The sequence below is a fragment of the Dermacentor silvarum genome, chromosome 4 (genome assembly GCF_013339745.2).
Source record: "Dermacentor silvarum isolate Dsil-2018 chromosome 4, BIME_Dsil_1.4, whole genome shotgun sequence".
NCBI classification, from domain to species: Eukaryota; Metazoa; Arthropoda; class Arachnida; order Ixodida; family Ixodidae; genus Dermacentor; species Dermacentor silvarum.
In genome coordinates this window covers 84,688,954-84,711,728 of record NC_051157.2, presented here as the reverse complement: position 1 = coordinate 84,711,728, position 22,775 = coordinate 84,688,954, and the positions used below count along the sequence as shown (strand labels likewise).

Below are 22,775 nucleotides of genomic sequence, written 5' to 3'. Positions count from 1 at the left end.
ACCGGTAAGGCTCCGAAACCGTCGAGTTCTTAAAGTGAATTAATGAATAAAACCTTTATTTTAAGGAAGGGGACGACTCTCGGCCGCTGTTGGAGATTAGGGGAAAAAAGTTGTCGCAGTTTCACCTGAAAGGCGAAGCATCAATTGCGATAGCAAATTTGTAGAGAGCTATACGGAGTAATGATATTAGCTTTATCAGCTGTATAAACTTGGACATGCAGCAGCACCGGAAACACGCAGAACTGTTGTCGACGCAGTCAGCGTTTTGCCCGCGTTCGCTCAAAATGCGTGCGGCGTTGGTGACTGTCGCCGGAGCCTCTGATATAAATAGGCATTTGGTGCCGCAGCTAAACGTCGCCTCCCTTCCCTCCCCCTCCCCCACGGCCTCTCGCGCGTCGGAAGAAGGCGCGTTTGCTCTACATATATGGTGATTGTAAAGGAGGAAAGAGACGCCTACTTTTGCAGCCCTTAAGCGAGCACGGCGCAGAACGCGCGTTTGTTCTCCGCCGTGCGTTCATTCCCCGTGAAAGCGCGCGCCCCTCGTGCCCTTTCACTCGCACATACAGCGTTCGGCATTTGGCGCTGAGCCGTGCTCCCTCAAGGGCTGCAGAAGATAGCGCCAACCTTTCCCTTTCCCTCAAGAACCACTTACCACCCACTTACCACCGGCGACGATTTCATCTTCATTGACGTCATACGGAACCACACGGCGACGGCGACGGCGACACCGACGGCAGAAATCTGCTTTTGAGTGTCCATATAATTGCTATCGCAATAAAAGGAATGCAAGTTAGCGGGCGGTTGGTTGAGGCGCATCTTCTTCTCAGCGCTTGGTATTCCGGTTTATGTACACTCTGCTACTTCTCAGTGCATGTTCAGTTCCGTCGCTTTCGCATGGGCTGTGTATGACCTCTCCTACACCGCTCGCAACAAGCCACTTTGTCTGCCCCATATGTTGCGATGGCTTTCTGTGTTTCAGAGTTAGTTTTGTATTCAATTTCCTTGAGTTCTAAGGTCTCCGTGCAGTAAGTCTTGGATGTTGGATTTCACTTGTGAAAAAGCTGCGCAGCTCCATATGAGGTGTGACAAGTCTGCTCTGCATGGCTCCTGACAATGTGTGAATCGGGGATAAGTGTTCGCAGTCGTACCCTGTCTGGCTTGGTGCCACTTGCCAAGTATGTGTGGTTTGTATGTAGCGTTGGCTATAACCTTGTCCAAAAAACCTCTTGCGCACGAGTAACCCCGCCTTTTTCGTCAAACACGGGGACTGGTGTAGCTTCATATAGTCTCCGTTTGCTGTCTGCTCTTCTTTTGGAGCGAATGTAATGCATCAGTGATTTGCAAGGAGAGCCGTGGGCTGGTATCATTAGGTAGGGATATTGGTCCACCGGGATTGGTGAGGAACTGGAAAGTGAGGTGCTGTATATACGTGTAATCAAGCCCACCCGCTTGCGCGGTAACGGCGTGACTTCTTAAAATAAAACTTCGGTTGGAGCTTCTTCAGTCGTTGTTTCAGCTCTTCCCAACGAGACAGACCTCTGCCGAATGTGTTCCTTTGAAAAGGCAAAAGAGCGGCGCTAATGCGCTCTACAATGCGCCATTGCAGTTAACGCATTCCTTAGGCGAAAAACGCAGTTTCTGCGTTTTTTTCGCAGCCGCGCTCACCATTGAAATACTGGAAGACAACACGGAAACATAAGCGCTGCAGAGAGAGAGAGAGAGAGCGAGAAAGGAAAGGCAGGGAGGATAACCAGTAAAGCGCTGCAAGTGTCTATGCAGCAAGTCTCGTAGGCAAAGTCATGCAATCTATCACTTCGCTCATGACAATGCGCTTCTTCAGAGGTCATGCAAGCTGAAGCGTGTCGCTCGTGGACAGCTTCTGCGGCGCAACGGAGAAAATCACTATTGGAGCTTGGTTGCTGTGTGCGTAAAGATATCGATGAAATGATGATGATGAAATAAACTTTAATTTTCGAGACAGTGTTCCCGAGCGTTTGAGCTGTGGATCACTCTAGGTGGGAGGGTCCCTCATTCCAGGAATCCTCTGGCCGCGATAGCATCCCGGGCTCTGGCGACAAGACGTCGTTGTTCGTCCAGGGCCGGGGTGGAGATCTTGGCCTCCCACGTCTCGGCAAGGAGGTTCACGTCTTCGGCCGTTGTATGTTTGGTAACGGCGTCTTCGGGGCGCCACGGGCACTCGAGTAGCAAATGAGCCAGAGTGTCTGGCACGGCGCAGATCTGGCAGTTGTAGGTGTGTAGTGTCGGGTGGATGCGATGCATGAGGATCCCATGGGTGTACGTTTTGCTCTGCAGTCTTTGGAATGCAGTGCTTTCCTCTTCCGTCAGTTTTGGATGAGGTGGCGGGTACACCCTGCATCCCAGTCGGTAGTGTTGGAGGAGGGCGTTATACGTGGGGGGTATTGTCTCCGTTTCCGCTGCGTCACCAGGCGGTCGGGGGTCTCGCGAGGCGGCGAGAGAGGCCTGGTTGACGTGATCGCGGGCCGCGGCGTGTGCCGCTTCGTTTCCCTCGAGCCCCTCGTGCCCTGGTAACCATGTGACGCAAGGGTAAGGGAGCGGAGTGCTTCTTTTCTGCAGAATTTTGACTGCGTCCACCGATATTCGGCTTCTCGTGTAATTGCGTAATGCGGATTGGGAGTCCGTGAAGACTGCGACCGCGTTCGTGCTCGTGGTGGTGGCGAGGGCGATCGCTGCTTCTTCCGCTGTCTCCGAGTTCCGCACCCTGACTGTGGCGGATGCCAGTTCTTTGTCTCTCGAGTCAACCACACTCAGGGCGTAAGCGGTTTTTCCCGGGTATTTGGACGCATCTACGTAGCGAGCATCTGGATCGTGCTTCTGGCGTCTTCGGATGGCGTCGACTCGAGTGAGCCGGCGTCCCCGATGATGCTCGGGATGCATGTTGCGCGGTAGTTTGTCGATGCTCAGGGATTCTCTTAAGCATGGCGGTATCTTGACCTTGCGGTCCGCGTCGGAGATGTAGCGTTCTCCGTAGCCGAGGCGCGCAAGGACCGATCTGCCCATCGGCGTGAGCTTCAGCCTCTCGAGTTGGTTGGTCACCTGGGCTTCCACCAGCTCTTGCCAGGTGTTATGAGCACCCAGGTAAGAGAAAAACAAGACGCTTATATATAACAAGAATGGAAAATTCAGCTCGTTACATTACACTAAGGAACGGAGTAAAGGGTGGTTGAAAGATGAGTAAAAAAGTTGCAGTGGCTTAGCTCGGCTATGCCAGGATATACGTAGCGTTAGCAAAGGTTCAGCTGATTATTCTTAGCTTTCCTGGTTGTCTAGATTGTCAAGGATTAGCTTGATTGTCATGCTTACTGCTGCTCCAATGACACACACGCGGTATACGTATTATATGGCACATGCATATAGCCTTCTTCTGTTCATTCCTCCTACGCTCAACCGCTAATTGCCAGGCAACTACTTCGGGATCCGATGAGTCAAGCTTCTCCGTTCTTCTGCGCTGTTGAGCAGCATTTGCGCTCTCCTTCTCCATGGCTATACCACACTGGAAAACGCCAGTCAGAAGCGCAGCGGCTCCAGCGCAGTGTCAGACGGCGACTGCACAGCGAGCGCGCGCCGGCGCCAGTGCGTCTACCACGGCTACGACGTCACTCCTATGGAATGCGCAGACCGGCGGCGGTGAGTCGCGCGCGGCGGCGGCGGAGTGCGCGAGAGGTGCCGGCTCCGGTGGCTCCGGTGCGCAAGCCGTGTGACATCACTGATCCTTGCGCATGCGCAGCACGGCTCTTGATGTGCCGCGCGAAACGGGCTTGGCTAGGCCAGTGTAGCTAACGCTACAAAAGTAGAGTGAACGGCAGAGAGCACATACACACGATCACAGTCGCTGCGGATCATCGAAGCCAATCCCAGCACACGATAACGTACACCAAATTAGGCTAAAACAGGATATTCAGGTCCGCTGTGTCTAAAAAGTGTTTTTAGCAGTGCCTTCGTCCCCCTTGGCTGGCATAGCATATGAAGTCAGCATTCCAGAAGGGATCACCCTGATCATAGTCTGCTATCAAAGCGAGTTAGCGCAATCGTGAGCAACCGTGTCAGTACGCAGTAGCGAAGATCTTTCAACACATTTTCTCTCTGGGTAAATGTATGCGAGCACTCGGACTAGCGAGAAAACGAGAAACGTATATTATGCGAAAAAAAAGAAATACATGGGATGGAAAACGCCACGCTGTCGCACTGGGAAATCATTGCCCAAACTGCCGCAGCTGCGACACGCTTTCTTTTTTTATGCTGCCTTCAATGTGACGGGGCGTTGAACTCTGGTCCATATATGCTCCGGAAAGAGTGGGTATAGAGAGACATGTATTGCTAGCTGCAAGCAATTTGACAACCCTAGGCTGGATTAGCTTCCGCCGCATCGGCGACCTTCGGGCCGCCGATTCACCTACGCAACTCTGTCGCACTAAATAACATGTAGCGCCGTCAAGCTGGAGCAGCCATCAGCCAATCAGAGGACGAATACAACGAAAAACTCCTCAACGCGACCTCAGCAGCGCTCGAAACAAATTAGTTTTTTTGTCTCTCGCTCTCGAGATTTCACGGCGGTCGCTGCACATCATGTTTTCGGCCTTTTGCGTAAATGAAATGCTGCGCAGAAACATACCAGCAGCCCAAACAATAGTCACTCTCCATTGAAGGCGGTCCATGATAGGCTTAGCCGGCGACTTCTACCCACATCCTGCGATGAGTCAGATAAGGTACCGGAATAATGGTAAGCCAATTTTGGTATATGCAGTAGCTCTTTCGAATTCCTCGACTGAATGTCTCGGCGCCATCTTCATATTTTTCTACGCTGCACGGTATTAATAAGTGAGCGTGAAGAAATCCAGACTATCTCGTCACAGTGCGCGCAAAGCAACCGGATAGCAGAATAAACATGTTAAGCAAGTGAGCAAGCCAGCGAGCCAGCACTGAGTGATCGCTTGCGACCGCTTGGTGGCGCCTCGGTGAGTGGATGGGGTGGTTTCGATTGTATTTCCCAGCAGCTGCCAGCTTGCTGATCCCGACGAAGCAGATGTAGTAAATGTTCTAGTTTTTGCAAGGATTCGTGTGTGTGTAGTGCGGCTGCGTTGATCGCGTAGCGAGCACTGAGAATGCCTGACCATATGGGTGAGTTCCATTATGAGTTCTAGCGGGAAATGAAAAACAAAGGAGAAGGGCAACTGATTTTTGACAAGTTTGAAAGGTTTTCGTGTTTTCCATCTTTTTTTCTTTGGTAGTCGACTGAGCAGAGACAAAGGGAATATTCGAAATGTTATTGAAAAGTGCACGAGATAGGAAACAAGTTCCCAGCGGGCGCACGCAGTTTAAAGTCCTTTCGATATTTTTATAGTTGATGTTCCGCAGATGGCTGTGCAATAAATAATCTGTCTCTGGGTCAGAAGTGACAATATATTTATAGAGTATATTGCGCATGCAAACGACTTGCTCTCCTTATCTGCAGCAGACTTCCAACGGCCAAGTGACATGGTGGGAAGGGAAAGCCCGCCTCAACACGTTCTGGCGCCGCAGGGGCCAACCGGAGAAAATGGGGTATCGCAGATTGTCCACTTTTATCAAGATCAAGTGGTATTTATCACAGGAGGAACCAGCTTTATCGGAAAGGTGTGCGTCTTTTTATGCTATTTTAAGGATGTGTTGTACTTATAGCTACAATATTTGGAGACTTGGTTTTTGTGGTACCGTCTACAGAGGTGCCTTTGTCAAAAAGTACCACGAGGTTATTACCAAAATAAGGCTTGGTATCGAAGTAAAGGGATTGGTTTTGAATTCAAATTGTAATAATTCTTGGGCACAGGACATACATAGGTAATTCTAGATGTGTGCTGGAGGTCTCAATGCTTGCAGTCTACTGATCGGGTTGTTGATGATGATTATTAACAGTGAATCTGCTTAAGCCAGCCGTAATTTGTGGTGCGTAGCAAGAGCTGGGCAGCGCGTTCAAAACGCGTTGAAGGTAAGGCGGAGAGGCCACCGCGTCTTACACCAGCTTCTTACACGGGCCGTAACGCGCTAGCACAAACGCGTTAGAAACGCGCTAGAAACGCGGCCTTTCGTTAATGTTGGGTATTTATTGCCATCGTGGTGCGTGTGTCTATGTGCGCTTCGTGGTGTAGTGGGCTAACGCCGCGCGCTCGGAAGCGAGGGGTCCCTGGTTCGATTCCGCGCTACGGACACAACTTCGGAATTTTAAAGACGATAGTCTTTCTTGGGGAACTTAAACGCTGAAAATTTGGTCTGTCTGTCTGTCTGTCTGTCTGTTTGTCTGTCTGTCACCCGATTCAGCCACCCGGCCAAAGTTGGACCACTTGCTTACCGCCCACACTACTTAAACTGGTACGGCTGTTCATACTTGTGAACGTTATCGATCACAAAGTAAATGTTACGCATATCTGAGGCGCAACATCACTAGGTAAATATTAGGAGGTGTGTTCCTATAATAGAAAATACATAGATACGTAACTCTAAAGACGCTAGTTTCTTAAGCTGCGCTGAAAATGCCATGCTATGCGCGCAGACGAACGACGTTCCCCGACTGCGCGCCGACGAGCGCCCTCTGCCATGGACGAAGGAAACCCTCTGCACAAGCTCATGTTTCCCGATGTATTGCCAGATGGCGTCCATGTCTCACGCAGCGCCTCCTCAATTTTATCAATGCCAGCCAGATGCGGCCGATAAGAAAGAAAATAAACTTTCTGGCCGAGGCGGGATTCGAAGCCGCGTACGCCCGGTCCCAAGGCGAGCGTCGTAACCACTAGGCTACACAGCCTGGCTGTGTAGCCTGAACTTTGAGCCTGGCTGTGTAGCCTTTGAGCCTGAACTAAGTTATGCATAATTCTTGCAGTTCCCAGTTCGTGTATTCTGTTTACAACCCTATTATCTGTTCACAAATCTTCAGTCATAGTTTCTGTGTAAAAAAATATTACAGAGCCTTACACTGGGGGTCATGAAAGTTGCTGTCAATCTGAGTTTCCTCAAGGGTACACAGAATATGGGATAATATAAATGTTTCTCACATTTACAGATATGTAAACTTATGGAAGGGTTGTTTTCTGACTAAACTTTCGCTTTGTGGAAGTCACTCACAAGTGAGCCTATGTTTCAGGTTCTGCTCGAGAAATTGCTACGATGTTGCCCTGTAAAGCGCATCTACCTTTTGATACGCAGCAAGCATGGTGTGGAACCAGATGCGAGACTGGATGCTATGCTCTGTTCTGAAGTAAGTTTCGAATGCCGACTTTTTGTTTAAAATAACAATAAATGTATTTTTAGCAATATATTCAGCACTTAGTACAGCTAACGTCTACAGAACGACAAAATGCGAAGTTACAGCTAGAACATGAATAAACCGCGGTCATGAGCCCGATGAGACACGTATAGTGAAAGAAGTTACAGGCTTGCGCGGCACACGCAGCACAGTCACAGCGTAAGCTGGCGAAGTGGCTCAAGAATAGCTCCAATTTCGGCACCACACACAACAAGGTCTTCGTGGCTAAGTCTCTTCACCTCGTTTTGACGAGAACGATCTGAACTGTCTGCCCGGCGTCGACGGCGAGCAGCGGCTTGTAATGCTCTCTGCACGGCAGTCTGCTGAGCCCAATGATGCCTGGTTGTAGTCGCGCACGTAGCTCTACGTTTACAGGCGCCTAATCTAGATGGCGCCACCATACTGGCGGAGGCTCGGGATCGCGTTGATTGCGCACCTCCTCTGAATCGCATCTCGTCGTCTGCGCCTGCGCGCCTGCCTAGGGCGCGTTTATAGGGCATTTTTCCGCTACCTGATAGCAAGCGCATGCGTGGCTCGGTGGTACTGTACCCGCGCAGTGGACCCGGGTTCGATCCCGGCAGGAACCATATACTTTTTTGCCTTTCCGGCGATAGCGGTTACGGTCACCGGACGCCATCGGCGGAGACGGTGGCGGTGGCGGACAACATCGCGAACCGAAACGGCTATTGGAATGAGCCCATAACAGCTTACGCTGTAAAACATTCGTGGAGCCATCTGGCAGGTACAAAACACATGGGCGGTTTTCACTGGCGTCCTAGGCCCGCAGCGTCAAAACAAGGATAGGATAGGAATAAACTTTATTTGTCCAACGGTTATGGCTGTTGGTGCCCGGGGCTAGGCTGCCAGGGGTCCATCGCCGGAGAAAGATCTTGCGAGATCCTCGGCAATGGCGCTGGCCCGCTGGACGGCCCACTCCTCAAAACAAGCATCTCACCTAAACAAATAACGACGAAACATCGCAATATAGCTGTCCTAATCGTGAGATGAGACTAACCAAAGGCCGATTTTACAGTTTATTTTTTGCTGTCATGTTGGAGAGCAAGCAGCAAGAGCAAAATGTGATCGAAGCGGGCGGCCTGGGTGCTGCCATACTGCTACTTGTCCCCGGACGCCGCTGCGTGGATTCCCGGCCACAAGGGAAATTTTCTGGCGGGCCAGAAACCGCGGCAACGCGACAAGCGATGGTTACTCCCTCTGCGACGGCCGAAATTGCCGCTTGTCGCCGTCGCTCGAAAATTGCGTGCATGTGATTGCATCTTTCTTTGTACAGTTAATTTGTAGCGACTGGATGGATCATAGCAGCGGTATTAAATAACGTGTTCACCTACTAGAAAGCAACAGGAAGGTTACACATGTGTACGTCCTTAGACAAGCTTCATGCGCAGCATCCCTAATGTTTAGTAAGTACGTCACGTGTGCTAAGACTCTAGTGTCCATTTGAACTAAAATCAGATAACGGCTAGGTTGGAAATTACGCTGGTAGCATAAGCTTGTGCTTCACACGCAGGAGTTCGACGAGTAGTATGCGTAGCTGTGACTACTAAGTTACGTTCGAAAACTACGAACATATATAAATAAGTATACTGAACACATATTCGACGCGGTAATAAAGTTGTTCTGGCGTGTGACCACACTCGTTTTTCAAATCCAGAAGCGAGCCCATGGGTGCAGGTACAATAATACTTTGTCATCGATAGCCTCAGCACGTGTACATTTCACTCGCCTTCTTTTTGTCTGTCTAGATTTTTCAACGAATCAGACAAGAAGTGCCCGATGCTTTCGGTAAAGTGAAGGCAGTTGCAGGTGATCTAGCTCTGCCAGACCTGGGACTAAGTGAAACTGACATGCGCACCTTAGTGGATGAAGTGTCGGTCGTGTTCCACTTGGCCTCCACAGTCAGGCCCAAAGAAACGTTCAAGTGAGTCAACAGAGCTCTGTGCCCTGCAACACAGAGCTTTCTCTCAGTGGCAATATTCTCTTATAGAATTGCAAATAATTTTGTGTAAGGAATAAGCTCTGTAACTATGTAATACAGGCACCCTGAAGCAGCAATATACATTTTCACCTTGCGGTTTCCTTGAATGTAAACATGGTGGGAGAAGTGGTGTGGATGTGAATGAAGCTTACTTGTTTTTGCTGATTCAAGCGAAACTTTTCAATTGAATAGAATTAGAAGAAAAATGAAGCATTTCCGGGGCCGTGCCGCATGACGTACACACATCTCTGCCTACTATTAGTTTAACTTTGGTTAGGCTAAAGTGACCATACATTTGTAATGTTTATTCTACAAATGTTTTGGACCACAGTGTCATGACAGAATCTACAACATCTCTTGTATGTCTTTTAGACAGGCCGTTCAGCTGAATGTTTTGGGAACATGGCGTACGGTGGACATCTGTAAACAAATGCGAAACCTCTGTGTGAGTTATTCCGCATTCTCTACAAATACCTGTATATAGTGACCTTTTGATGGGGCAACTTTCCAAAATTTTCATCGAAATGCGAGGCATATTCCCAGTTCAGTTTTTTTGTACTATTACACGGACATAAAATGATTGCTTGAGCCAAGCTTGAGCCAAGATATGCCAAGAAAAAAAGATTTGAAGAAAGCGCCATAACATTGGCAGTTGGTGGTATTGTGTTTGCGGTTGTTGGTAATGCTGCTCTCAATACAAGAATGGCAAAATAAACCTTCTAGGTAAGATGCATTGGTATTCAGTTTTTTTATATTTTTTGGTGCTCAGAAACTGCTCAGAAACAGGAACTATGCGGTGTCATTGCCATTCGCACCGTCTAACGCGCAGCACAAGGCTTTCTGAACGCATTTTGTTTTCTCCAGGCACTGAGCTTAGTATTGCTAGATAATAGAACAGACTCCGCAGAGCCATTTTAAATTCGTCAATTCACTTGCTAAGGGCATTTCGCAGTGGTGCACGACCTCTCTCAGTGCTAGAGGACGAAAGAAATTAACCATAAGTTGGCCTTCTGTCTTATCCTTGGCGAATATCTTCCTTGTATTTATCTCTAGGCCTACCCGCTAGAACGCACCTGGACACATTACAATTATCATCGGTGCGCTTCTGTGCTCTATATATGCATGAATCATTCACTTACTCTTTCGTAGGCTCTTGTTCATGTGTCAACAGCATACAGCAACTGGGGCAAGAGGGATGTGCACGAGATGGTGTACCAAACACCAGTAGAAGCAAACAAGGTTGTTGAAGCCGCTCTGTAAGTAATCTGACCATAGTAATTTCCATCTCATAGTTTATCTAACCGAATTCCTGCCCTTGGGATCAGACATTTCTTCTGCTTCAGATAGTTAACCCGAAGGTACGTTACTTGAAAAAGGGCGCATATTACAGCACTTTTGGTTTCCTAGATTCCAAAGACTAGCCTTGACTATACTGTCATGTGTGTTGGAAATGGGTAGTAGAAAGTGGTACATGACGAAGGCAGTGCATCCAAAAATTAAAAGTTCATCGCCCCAGTCCCGTGTTTTCGGTCGGTTACATTGGGGGATACTTCCAGCTTTGTGCGGTGTCATTGCCAGCGCGCCGTCTCACTGGAACGACGAGGGCGCTTGGTGTCATTGACGTATCCAATCATCACGCACTCAAAGTGTTATCCCCTAAAGCTGTACATCGAGAACATGGCCCCTGCCGCAAACAAGAAAAAGCCCAAGAACAGCTGTAACTACTCGTTCGATTGTTCAACCGTTGCAAATGTCATCTTTCAATTAATTTCCTGGGAAAATGTTGCTAGATTGATTATTTATATAAGAGTATCAATTGTGCTTGAAATACCACTGTTCTTTTCCTCGAAATACTTATCCAGAAGGTTATCTGGAAAAGAAAAGCTCCAATGACCATGATCACAACATCATCTGGTCATTACAAATCTTAGGTATTTGTTATGGATGCCGCAGGTTGCTTAAAATATTAACGGCTCATGGGAGTGTATAACACACTTTATGCAGATGTACCAACGAGAAGGCAACTAAACTAGGGAAGAAATTCTTAATTGGGCAGCTGAATAATTGCACTCTGACAAATGCTGTAACGGAATCACTACTGCTGGACGAGCGAGGACTGCTGCCTGTTGCTATAGTCCGGACATCCATTGTCACTGCATCGTGGAAAGACCCCTTCCCGGTGAGACGCCAGCACTTACAGAAATATTTCTTTTTAACCAGTGGTCAAGGATCTTGTTATACGGGACAGCCGGGCTGATTTAACCAAATTGTCACAAATTACGTGTTTGGCTGCTCTAACAGTAAATACTAATTTTAGCACTTTCCCTAAATTACCTTTCAAATCAAGTTCCAAATGTAGTCCGCTAATTTAGCATAACCACTCGCTTTGTTCGTCTTTATTCTTTTTCAAAGGGGTGGATAGACAATTGCAACAGCGGCACCGATCTCATCGTGTCGGTAAGTACCAATTGAATGCTTCATCACGTCTAAATTTTTGATGCTGTGTGCAAACACAAAACACGTTGTGGAACCAGTATTGCACCGTGCGTGTACTGACACCTTTCCTTTCTTTTCACAGCTAGGTTTGGGTTTGTTACCCTCGGTAGTACTGAGAAATAACTGCGTTGCAGACCTTATACCGGTTGACGTTGCGGCCGATACGCTCATCTGCGTTGCCTGGCAGATCGCCACGACTAGGTAAGGGCTACACCGAACCTTTGTGCATGAATAGTGTAAGCCTCTTCTATTTTTTGGCTCTTTGACTGGTTGGGTGTTAAAAAGCAAGCTTTGTATGGCCGTGGCCACGTCTGAGATCCCACCACATTATATGGATCGAAAGACGCGTCCATGCGATCTCGAAGGCAATTGTCTAGCGATCATTCTACAATGAGCCAGATGACCTTTGCGCGATAGGTTATATGTAGTCAGAGCTCAAGCTGCAGAGCCAAATTCACGTCATTACCCTGGAGGAATGTATTCGGAAAACTGATTATATGCCATACTGCTCATAGTTTGTTGTGTTATACCATGGCCTCAGAGATTGCGCGTGCTGACAGGTTTTGCTCCGGTCGTCCCATTCGACGCGCCCCCCAGCAAAAAAAAAAAAAAAAAAGAAAGAAAGAAAGAAATGTAATGCGGAGGCACACCCGGCCGCCCCTGGATGGCGCTGTTGAGGGAACCGGCGCCTGCCGAGGCGGCCCGTAGAAGGCAGACAGAGCGAGCTCTCAGCGTGCGCATTGCCTCTCTTTTAACTTGTTGCTTATGTTAACAGGTTATATCCCCGGCAATTGTTCAGCTCTGTCTCGGACATTTTGCCTTCTCAACCAACTAGTTCTCTAGTGCTTTTTTTCCCCAGTACTTTTCTATATTCTTATGCACTGATTTTGTAATTCCGATGTTTAATATTTGTCTTTGAACTGGTACACTTAGTACCCGCCGTGGTTGCTTGGTCACTATGGTGTTGGGCTGCTAAACGCGAGGTCGCGGGATCAAATCCCGGCCACGGTGGCCACATTTCAATGTGGCCGTAATGCGAAAACACCCATTTACTTAGATTTAGGGGCGCGTTAAAAGAACCTCAGTAATCAGATCGTGGTTTTGGCCCGTATAACCCCATAATCTATCTGGTACTCTTAGTCCTGCGAGTTAGGTTTGCTCGTTCGCTAACAAAGACTACACTAGATAAGTACATTCAAAAGGTCGATGTAAGGGGCTAGTTGGTGGCAGTTCATACTTTCTACCCGTATCATGACGAACTCTTGCAGATATACAAGTTCTACTGAACCACGGGAATGCAATGGGAGTATACGGGGAGAAAATTAACGCTTTTGAGGAAAAAAAATGTCGCAGTTTCGCCCGAAAGGCGAAGCATCAATCACGATAGCAAATTGGTAGAGAGCTATTCGGAGTAGGGATAGTAGAGTAGTTTTATCGGCCGCATAAACTTGGACACATTCGCTTTCTAACTGAATTGACAAGCTTGGTGTCATCGCGCACAAGCAAACATGAATAGATCACACTGAATGACCGCAGACAACGACTGTCAAAACGCTGGCGCGGCCGCTGCAGCGGGCGAAGAATTGTGTGGTCTATCGCTTCAACGGAAACTGAGCGGCGAATGGACAGCGCATAAAGGTCAGAGCCGTGTGGAGACACGGCCGGGCTCGACTGGCGCGCTCGCTCGCTCGCTTCAAGAAGCGAGTGCGCGCGCCAGTCGAGCCCGGCCGTGGTGGAGATAAAGAGACGGTGTGGGCGACGGCTACCACAGCCAGTGCAAGCGTATTTGTTGGCAGAGTAGAAGCTGCTCCCCCCGTCCCTCCCGCGCTGCCTCCCCGCTTTTTTTTTTTTTTTTTGTAGCGTTAGCTACACTGGCCTAGCCAAGCCCGTTTCGCGCGGCACATCAAGAGCCGTGCTGCGCATGCACAAGGATCAGTGATGTCACACGGCTTGCGCACCGGAGCCACCGGAGCCGGCACCTCTCGCGCACTCCGCCGCCGCCGCGCGCGACTCACCGCCGCCGGTCTGCGCATTCCAGAGGAGTGACGTCGTAGCCGTGGTAGACGCCATATGGTAGACGCACTGGCGCCGGCGCTCGCTCGCTATGCAGTCGCCGTCTGACACTGCGCTGGAGCCGCTGCGCTTCTGACTGGCGTTTGCCAGTGTGGTATAGCCATGGAGAAGGAGAGCGCAAATGCTGCTCAACAGCGCAGAAGAACGGAGAAGCTTGACTCATCGGATCCCGAAGTAGTTGCCTGGCAATTAGTGGTTGAGCGTAGGAGACAACCAGGAAAGCTAAGAATAATCAGCTGAACCTTTGCTAAGGCTACGTATATCCTGGCATAGCCGAGCTAAGCCACTGCAACTTTTTTTTTCTTTCGCGTGGGAGATTGCGTTGCCAGTTCTCCTTGCGCTGGGTTGCAAGATAAGCATTTGGTGCCGTAGCACAGCGTCGCCCCGCCTCCCTCCCCCCCATACCCCCACGGCCTTTTGGGCGACAATCGCGTTTGCTTTCCGCCGTGCGTTGGCTCGCCGTGATAGCGCGCGTCCCCCGCGCGCTTTTACTCGTACGGCGCGCGGCGACGATCGCCCTTGGAATCTATACGGAACTTGATGGCGACGGCGATGACGACTACGACGTCGACGACGACGGCAGAAATCCCGTTGAAGTGTCCATATAATTGCTATCGCAATAATAAATAGCTGACAGCACACGCTTTGACCCTAGTACCCATTATTAAGCATGGCTTTAGGTAGCCGTCCTTGCCTAATCAGTAAGGGATCATGCAGCAGTGAAAAATCCGGATTTTCTCGCCTCATCTAAGCCGCAGCAACACACCGGAGCCAGCGCGCGAAAGCCTCCCCAACGCATGAAAAGCCCTGGCTGCGAGCCGGCCCCGCGGTGCGGGAAAGGAGCCAGCCATGCCCACCACTGAAATTACGCTTTCTCCGTGCGAATGAGATGGCTGGAGCAAAACCTGCCAGCGCGTGCAAATCTTGGAGGTCATAGTTGAGGATACACCATGTTGTTGATACACATGTGCTACTCATTACATAACATACGACAAAATTTTTAGGAAAGCGATTTGTACGTGGGTGAAAATTCTATACATAAACAGCGGGTGCCTCTAGCGGCGGCAAGTGGGACCACAGTAGTATATTAGTAGTAGTAGTGCTTCGGCTCTGTCTCGGGTGGCTGCTCAGAAATAAAGGCATCGCATCGGTCGACGTCACACACCGCTCACGTTGTTCACCTTCTTTACTTCACCTAATGTGTAACAGCGTTAAACGTATTGTGGTTTATTCTGTGCTTCCTGTTTAGTTGGGATCCAGTCCAGCTGATGATTGGCTCGCAGTCGTAATGAGCACTTTCTTTAATGCAATCAATTTAATACAATCAATTTTTCTTACAGGCCAACGTACCTGAGAGTGTACAATTGTACCAGCGGCGCATTACAACCACATACGTGGGGCGAGGTGATGAAGGAATTACGGAGAACAATGATGCGAAACCCCCTCTCGAACAGCTGTAGCTTCCCAAGCTTCATAATCACCAGAAGCGTAGTCTTGCATCATCTCATTATGTACGGCCTTTGTTTCGTGCCTACGTTCCTACGAGACATTACCCTGCGGATAACTGGACCGCAGCTCAGGTTGGTTCTGCAGTCTGTTAAAGCGGCTGAAATGTTTACACCGATTCATACCTGCGTTCAATACGCATGTCTGTAAACTGTTTCTTCTGCGAGCCCTCCCGCCGAAAATCAAAGAGAAGGTACTAAAGCGAGAATAATACAATGGGACGGTTCCCTTATTCAGTCCGCTGACGAACATGATGATTAGTTCCAGCTCAGCTACGTCATGATTATCTGTAAACCGAATTAGCAACTCGCCCCGTTTTTCGAACGCAGCTTCATTCACTTTGCGAACAGTGGGTCATAAATTAAACTCTACCACATATCCAGTCAGCCAGTGTCGCTGCGTACGCAATATATGTGTCATCGATACAACGATTGGAGTGATTCTGGCTGCATTAGAACTTCAAGGGACCAAAACTTGATAAGCAGAATTCCCGTATTGATCCGTTGATTTTTTAACATAGCAAAATGTGGTTACGCTTGTACGTGCTTTGCGGATTATAGCACACCGCGCTGCTCAGCTTTAATGTTTTGGCTGATTGTGGACTCATTAAGCAGTAGCTAACTTGGCGAATTATTGAGGGCGATATCAAACCTGAAACGCAATTTTCCAATCTATTTATATGCTATATAAAAATGTCAGAGAGGCAACGCACCGATACTGCTATATATGTTTACAGCGAAGCTGTATGTGCCTAGGCTGAAACACTTGTGTTCCGACCACAGAAACCCTCCGGCGGAAATAAACCAATCGAAAACCTATCAAAAACTGGCATCTCGTTCAGTTGGTATATACCAAAATTGGCATGGAAGAGTACGGATGTATGAGTAACATCACTAATGCATTTCCGCTTTTGCTCATTCTCTATCCAGTTCTGCTGCTCGTTATGACAAGGCCATAAACGCCATGGAATTTGTGCAGTTCTACACCACAAACAGCTGGCTGTTTCGATCAAACAACGTCGTGGGGCTGATCAACGACCTCTCTCCCACGGACAAGCAGGTGTGTTTGTTGTTCCGCGCAGCTTTAGCTCAAAACACAATCATCACGATAGCGGGCAGTTGTCAGTTCTGCCTTGCTCCTACATGCGATAAAAAGAAAGAAAAAAGAACAGTCAGTGACGGATACAGCGAGTGACACACGAAAATCAATTGACGAAGACTTCATTCTGTCAGTTCAGGGGCCCCCACGTTCACTAAACATATCCTTGTTTATACGAACGCCATTTATTGATCTATAGTACACAGAACGTGAATGCAGTCGAGCTTGCCGAGCTTACTGATATTTCGCAATACATAACATCATTCTTCAAGTCAATCATCAAGTCAAATTACCGGGTCTGACGTCACAAAGCAACTGACAGGATATGAAGAGACGTCGTAGAGTGCAGTCTCTCGATAAAGTTCGACCCCCAGGGGCTCCTTAACGTACACCAAGTACACGAGTGTTTTTCAATTCAGCTGCCATCGGAATGCGACCACCGATTCCGGGAATATTGTCACGAGCGGCGATCCTGTGGTCGGTGCTTGGACGATGACGACGACGACGGCGTGGCTTTCTGGTGTGCACGCGCTCTCCTGAACGATTGCTGTAGCGTTGTGCCCCTTACCTTGTAAATATATCCATTGTATCTATATTCTCCACGTAACATCTTTGGTGGACGTGCGGGGTACGCTCGATACAACACCGGGAACTGGATCTTCGCAGCGGACGGCTCGTTGCTGCCACCACAATGACCGACCAAGCGACCCAGTGTGAGCAAGGCCCGTCACCAGTCATTCTCTTGCACCCTCGTGACCCGGTGACATTCAACGGCACAAGCGACGTGGACATCGATGAATGGCTGGCAATGTATGAGCGCGTCAGCCGCAATTACAAATGGGACCCGACCATAATGCTTGCGAATCTCATCTTCTATTTGCGGTGCACTGCGCTACTCTGGTTCGAGACGCATGAGGCAGATCTGACAAGTTGGGACGTCTGTAAGCAGAAATTACGCCATCTATTTGGAAGACCTATCAGACGACAACTAGCGGCCAAGCAGGAGCTCGCAATTCGTGCTCAGACGTCCACAGAGCCGTACATCTCGTATATTCAGGACGTGTTGTCTCTGTGCCACAAGGTCGACAAGGACATGCCTGAAGCGGACAAAGTGGGCCACGTACTGAAAGGCATAGCCGATGACGCATTCAATCTGCTACTGTGTAAGAACTCAAGGGTGTACATGATTTCCTGTTTTTTAAACTGTAGTTACCGTCAAATTTACGCTCAAAGCTGCGTCGTCCATTATAGCTTGTATCGTCAGAAATGTGACTGGTCACAGATAATTGGTCACTGAAAAATGTAATCGAATTACGAGGAGCGTTACCGTGTACACAAAGTAATAGATAAATTACAAGATTACCAAAAAACGCCATTAATTACAAGTATATAATTTTATTCATTCTCAATTTTCAATTTTGAAATTGCAAATCAATTTTATTCACAAATATGTTATGTATTGGAACAACTATATTGCCGCGGGTATGTGCCAGTGGGGGCAAGGTTGAAGTAGCGCGGCCTTTAAGGTTAGGCGTGGAGACGAAGAAGACGTTGTTGGTTTTTCTTGGCGACTGATAAAGTGTCTTTGTTGGTGCTGCTCCGCGTCCTCGTCGATCTCACGTCGTTACACTGGTGGAGGTGCTGGGTATTCTCCGTCCTTCATGCTTGGCACCCCTTCGCGGAGCCAACGATCGAGCCCGGAATCGCCATTGCGCATCGAAACACCGGTTCACCGGTTCAGTCGCCGCCTATACTAGGCCTAGCGACCGAGTCCGGTCCTCTGCAAGAAACCTCAAGAAATCGTTCGCCCCCTGCAACTACCATGGCCACCGCGGCTCCAACGCAAGTAACCCTGCAGAACCCTATGGTTCCGGAGAGTTTTCATGGTGATGCCTTTGAAGACGTCCAAGATTGGCTTGATCAGTTCGAGCGCGTCGCCAAGTACAACCATGTGACCAGCTCGGCGGACAAACTTTCGAGCGTCTATTTCTATCTGAAGGACAATGCTCGTACGTGGTACGTCAACCGAGAGAGAAGCTTCGCCACCTGGGACGACTTATACACACAGCTGCTGGATACTTTTACGAGCATCGACAGGGGGGCAAATGCGCAGCGTCTCCTCGAAATCCGAATGCAAAAACCCAATGAGAGCGTTGCTATGTTCTCGGAAGATATGGCCCACCTTTTCCGTAGAGCAGACCCTGACATGCCAGAGGAGCGAAAGCTGCGGCATCTCTTGCGGGGAGTGAAAGAACAACTGTTTGCCGGCCTTGTGAGAAATCCACCGACTACAGTGGCAGAGTTCACAAAAGAGGCCACAGCCATTGAACGGGCCCTGCAGCAACGATACCGCCAGCATGACATGAGTAACTCGGCGGCGAACACTTCCGTTCTGGCTGCAAGTAACGTCAAGCCTCTGCGGGAAATTATCCGAGAGGTTGTGCGAGAAGAGCTTCGGCAGCTCGGATTTGTCACTACGGGTACGGAACCGGCGCCAACGCTATTTTTTGTAGCTGATGTGGTCCGGGAAGAAGTCCGGCAAGCTTTTTCATCGCCAGACTGTGGTAACGCGCCGCGGCGCCTTACTTATGCGGAGGCTGTTCGCCGTCCTGTCAACGCAACTTCGACGCCGTTGACACCCGCAACCAGACCATCACCTATGCTACAAACAGAGTCGATATCGTCACCCCCGTTGACTCTACCGACCTCGCCGATCACGCCACCACAAACAATGTCGTATCTTCGACACACGCACGCCAATCCTTGGCTCCATGGAGAGTTGCCACCGAACTATCAGTGTCGGAAAACCGATTTGTGGCGCACCGTCGATCGCCGACCAGTGTGCTACCATTGTGGCGAAGCTGGACACGTCTATCGAGTTTGCCACAAATGTAACAACTATCGCGCCGCCCAATACCCAAGCTTCCCTGCCAACTACTATGCTCCGTATGACGGTAGACGCGCCTACGACGCTCCTGTGAACGACCTGCCGCAAAATACGACGACTCTCCGATCACGTTCTCCTTCACCATCACCTGCGCGCTACAATTCACCGACTCGTCGCAGTTTTGCCGACGTCACTAGGGGCAGGTCTCCTAGCCCGCGACGTGGAAACTAGACGCAGCGACCTCCGGGGGTGAGGTTGCCAGTACTCGAAGTTCGTCATATCCCCCATTATCGACGTACGACGATGTAAAGACTCCGACGAATGCAACGGACGAATACGGCGAAGATGGCGAATGCAATGACGAATACAACGGACTCAACTACGAGAGACGTAACTGACGTCGTCGGCGCCGACCTCATCATTCGCATTGACGGCCACCAAGTAGCCACTCTTGTTGACACTGGCTCAAATTTTAGGGGCGAAGCTCCTTATGGCGGCACCCGTTCCGTCCCCGTCGTAGTAGTAGTAGTAGTGTGTAACCAGTCTGAGAAAAATGAGAAAAAAATTCCGAAGTTGTGTCCGTAGCGCGGAATCGAACTAGGGACCCCTCGCTTCCGAGCGCGCGGTGTTAGCCCACTACGCCACGAAGCGGACATGGACAAACGCACCACGATGGCTATAAATACCCAACATTAACGAAAGGCCGCGTTTCTAGCGCGTTTCTAACGCGTTTGTGCTAGCGCGTTACGGCCCGTGTAAGAAGCTGGTGTAAGACGCTGTGGCCTCTCCACCTTACCTTCAACGCGTTTCGAACGCGCTGCCCAAAGCGGTGGCAAGTCAAGTTCAAGTCGAGGAGCGTTTATGAATACGGGGGGTATACTCTCTCAGCAGTCATGTGATGGCGTCGGCAAACGCGGTGCACGTTCCGGCATGTGTAAATGGCTGCGTAAGACGCTGTGGCCGCTCCCCCTTACTAGAGAGTACTGCACGTTTCTAACGCGTTTGTGCTAGCAGTCCCCTTAAGCGGGAGATCCGATGATTCCCTCCGGAGCTTCGCCCACTCATCATCATTCACCTCGTGGATCTGCTGTCATTTTTTTAATCATAAGCGCACAGCTCGCCGACAAACTAACGAATGTGAAGACGCCATGGCACGGACCCAACATACGAACCGCCGGAGGTCAGTTGATGACACCTGTCGGGAAATGTACAGCCCGACTCTTAATCGCCGGTTCAACCTTCGTCGCCACCCTCGTCATTCTTTCTGAGTGTTGCAAGGAACTTATACTGGGGATGGATTCCCTGCGTGAGTACGGTGCCGTGATTAACATCCGCGACAGAAGCGTCACGTTTGCAACGAACTCGGATAATGTCACGCATGAAGAGCATCCACAACGTCGCTTACGTATAGCTGCAGACGACGTGATACTTTTGCCGCGGAGTTGCTCTCTCGTACCCGTGCACTGTGACAGCCTGCAGAATGGGACTGGAGTCGCTGAACACATCAATGCGCTAGCACTGAATTGCGGTATATCCATTGCCAGAGCACTTATTAATGTAATCGACGGAAGCGCCGAACTCTTGCTGACGAATTTTAGTAAGGAGCGTCGACACATCGTGAGAGGCACTGCTGTCGCTTATTTCGACGAAGTAATACCGATAGAAGACTGCCACTTAGCGCAGGAGACGACATCTACGATCCCCACAGCTGCGCCTATTGTAGACGTTAGTTCGACGTTAACGGCCGTTGAGCGAGACCATTTTCTTGAGCTCATCAACCAGTACCAGGGCTGTTTCTCATCTGCGTCAAGAGTTGGTCAAACGCCACTTACCAAACATCGCATCATTACTGATGTCGACGCCCGACCTATTCGACAAAACCCTTATCGCGTGGCCCCAAAGGAACGCGAGGCAATCCAAAGACAAGTGAAGACGATGCTGGAAGATGGCGTTATTCGACCATCTAATAGTCCTTGGGCGTCACCTGTAGTTTTAGTGAAAAAGAAGGACGGTAGCCTGCGCTTCTGCGTAGACTATCGGAAGCTCAATCAGGTCACAAAGAGGGACGTTTATCCACTGCCACGTATTGATGACTCCTTGGACAGGTTGCGAAACGCGTGCTACTTTTCCTCAATGGACTTGAAAAGCGCTTATTGGCAGATCGAAGTGGATGAGAGAGACCGTGAGAAAACAGCATTTGTGACGCATGACGGACTTTACGAATTTCAGGTACTCCCCTCCGGTTTGTGTTCAGCGCCAGCAACATTTCAGCGTCTAATGGGCACTGTGATCTCTGGACTCAAATGGCAAACATGCCTGGTGTACCTGGATGACGTGATTGTCTTTTCCGCAACGTTCGACGAACACTTACGAAGGCTGAAAACTGTTTTTGAAGCAATACGATCTGCCGGTCTCACGTTGAAGCCTGAAAAGTGCCATTTTGGTTTTCAAGAGCTCCAGTTCCTCGGTCACGTCGTCAGTAACCAAGGAGTCCGACCTGATCCGGATAAATTAGCTGCCATCGCTAATTTCCCGACCCCATCAGACAAAAAGGCCGTGCGACATTTTCTGGGACTATGTGCATATTACCGGCGATTTATTGCGAATTTTTCACGCATAGCGTGGCCGTTAACACAGCTCACCAGAGAAGATATACCTTTCACTTGGGGTGAAGACCAGCAGCGGACATTTCACGAGCTCCGGCAACGTATGCAAGCGCCTCCCGTGCTTGCACACTTCGATGAAGACGCCCCGACGATATTGCACACAGACGCTAGTAATGTCGGTCTAGGGGCGGTGCTCGTACAATGGCAGGACGACAGCGAAAAGGTGATTGCATACGCCAGCAGGACACTGTCCCGAGCGGAGGCTAACTACTCCACCACTGAAAAAGAATGCCTCGCAATGGTATGGGCATTTCTGAAATTTCGTCCGTATTTGTACGGTCGGTCTTTCACCGTTATTAGCAATCACCATTCGCTCTGCTGGCTCATTAATTTCAAAGATCCTTCCGGCCGGCTCGCACGTTGGAGTCTTCGACTCCAAGAATTCGACTTTGCTATCGATTACAAGTCAGGAAAACGGCACGCAGACGCCGACTGCCTTTCTCGGTCTCCTGTTGAGACGGCAGCACAAGACGATGACGACACGGTCTTTCTGGGACTCGTGGACAGTGCCGATCTTTCACGCCAACAACGAGATGATATTGAATTGCTGCCGCTGATTGATTACCTGGAAGGACGAACCAACAGCGTGCCGAGGCTATTTACAAGAGGGCTGGCGTCATACTGCTTGCGCCGCAACGTACTCTACAAGAGGAACTTCTCCCCTAGCGGCAGCCACTACTTACTCGTTGTTCCCTCATCGCTTCGACGTGAAATCTTACACGCCTGCCACAACGAGCC

General features: G+C 49.6%; 1 protein-coding gene across 5 annotated transcripts in view; it reads left to right on the top strand.

Annotated features, from left to right (window-relative positions):
• Nucleotides 1-22,775, top strand: part of LOC119450339 (fatty acyl-CoA reductase 1) — a 46,637-nt gene that overhangs the window by 8,777 nt on the left and 15,085 nt on the right. The window contains exons 1-11 of one of the 5 annotated variants that reach the window (XM_037713769.2): nt 4,400-4,759; nt 5,492-5,652; nt 7,154-7,267; nt 9,079-9,254; nt 9,684-9,756; nt 10,461-10,567; nt 11,316-11,490; nt 11,724-11,768; nt 11,890-12,008; nt 15,221-15,460; nt 16,316-16,445. In XM_037713769.2, coding sequence (XP_037569697.1) covers nt 4,693-4,759; nt 5,492-5,652; nt 7,154-7,267; nt 9,079-9,254; nt 9,684-9,756; nt 10,461-10,567; nt 11,316-11,490; nt 11,724-11,768; nt 11,890-12,008; nt 15,221-15,460; nt 16,316-16,445 — 1,407 coding nt within the window. In that variant the 5' untranslated portion in view covers nt 4,400-4,692. Of the gene's footprint in view, nt 1-4,399; nt 4,760-5,036; nt 5,158-5,491; nt 5,653-7,153; nt 7,268-9,078; nt 9,255-9,683; nt 9,757-10,460; nt 10,568-11,315; nt 11,491-11,723; nt 11,769-11,889; nt 12,009-15,220; nt 15,461-16,315; nt 16,446-22,775 lie in introns of those variants that run through there. The other 4 variants (XM_049665804.1, XM_049665803.1, XM_049665806.1 and 1 more) reach the window with 4 other exon arrangements.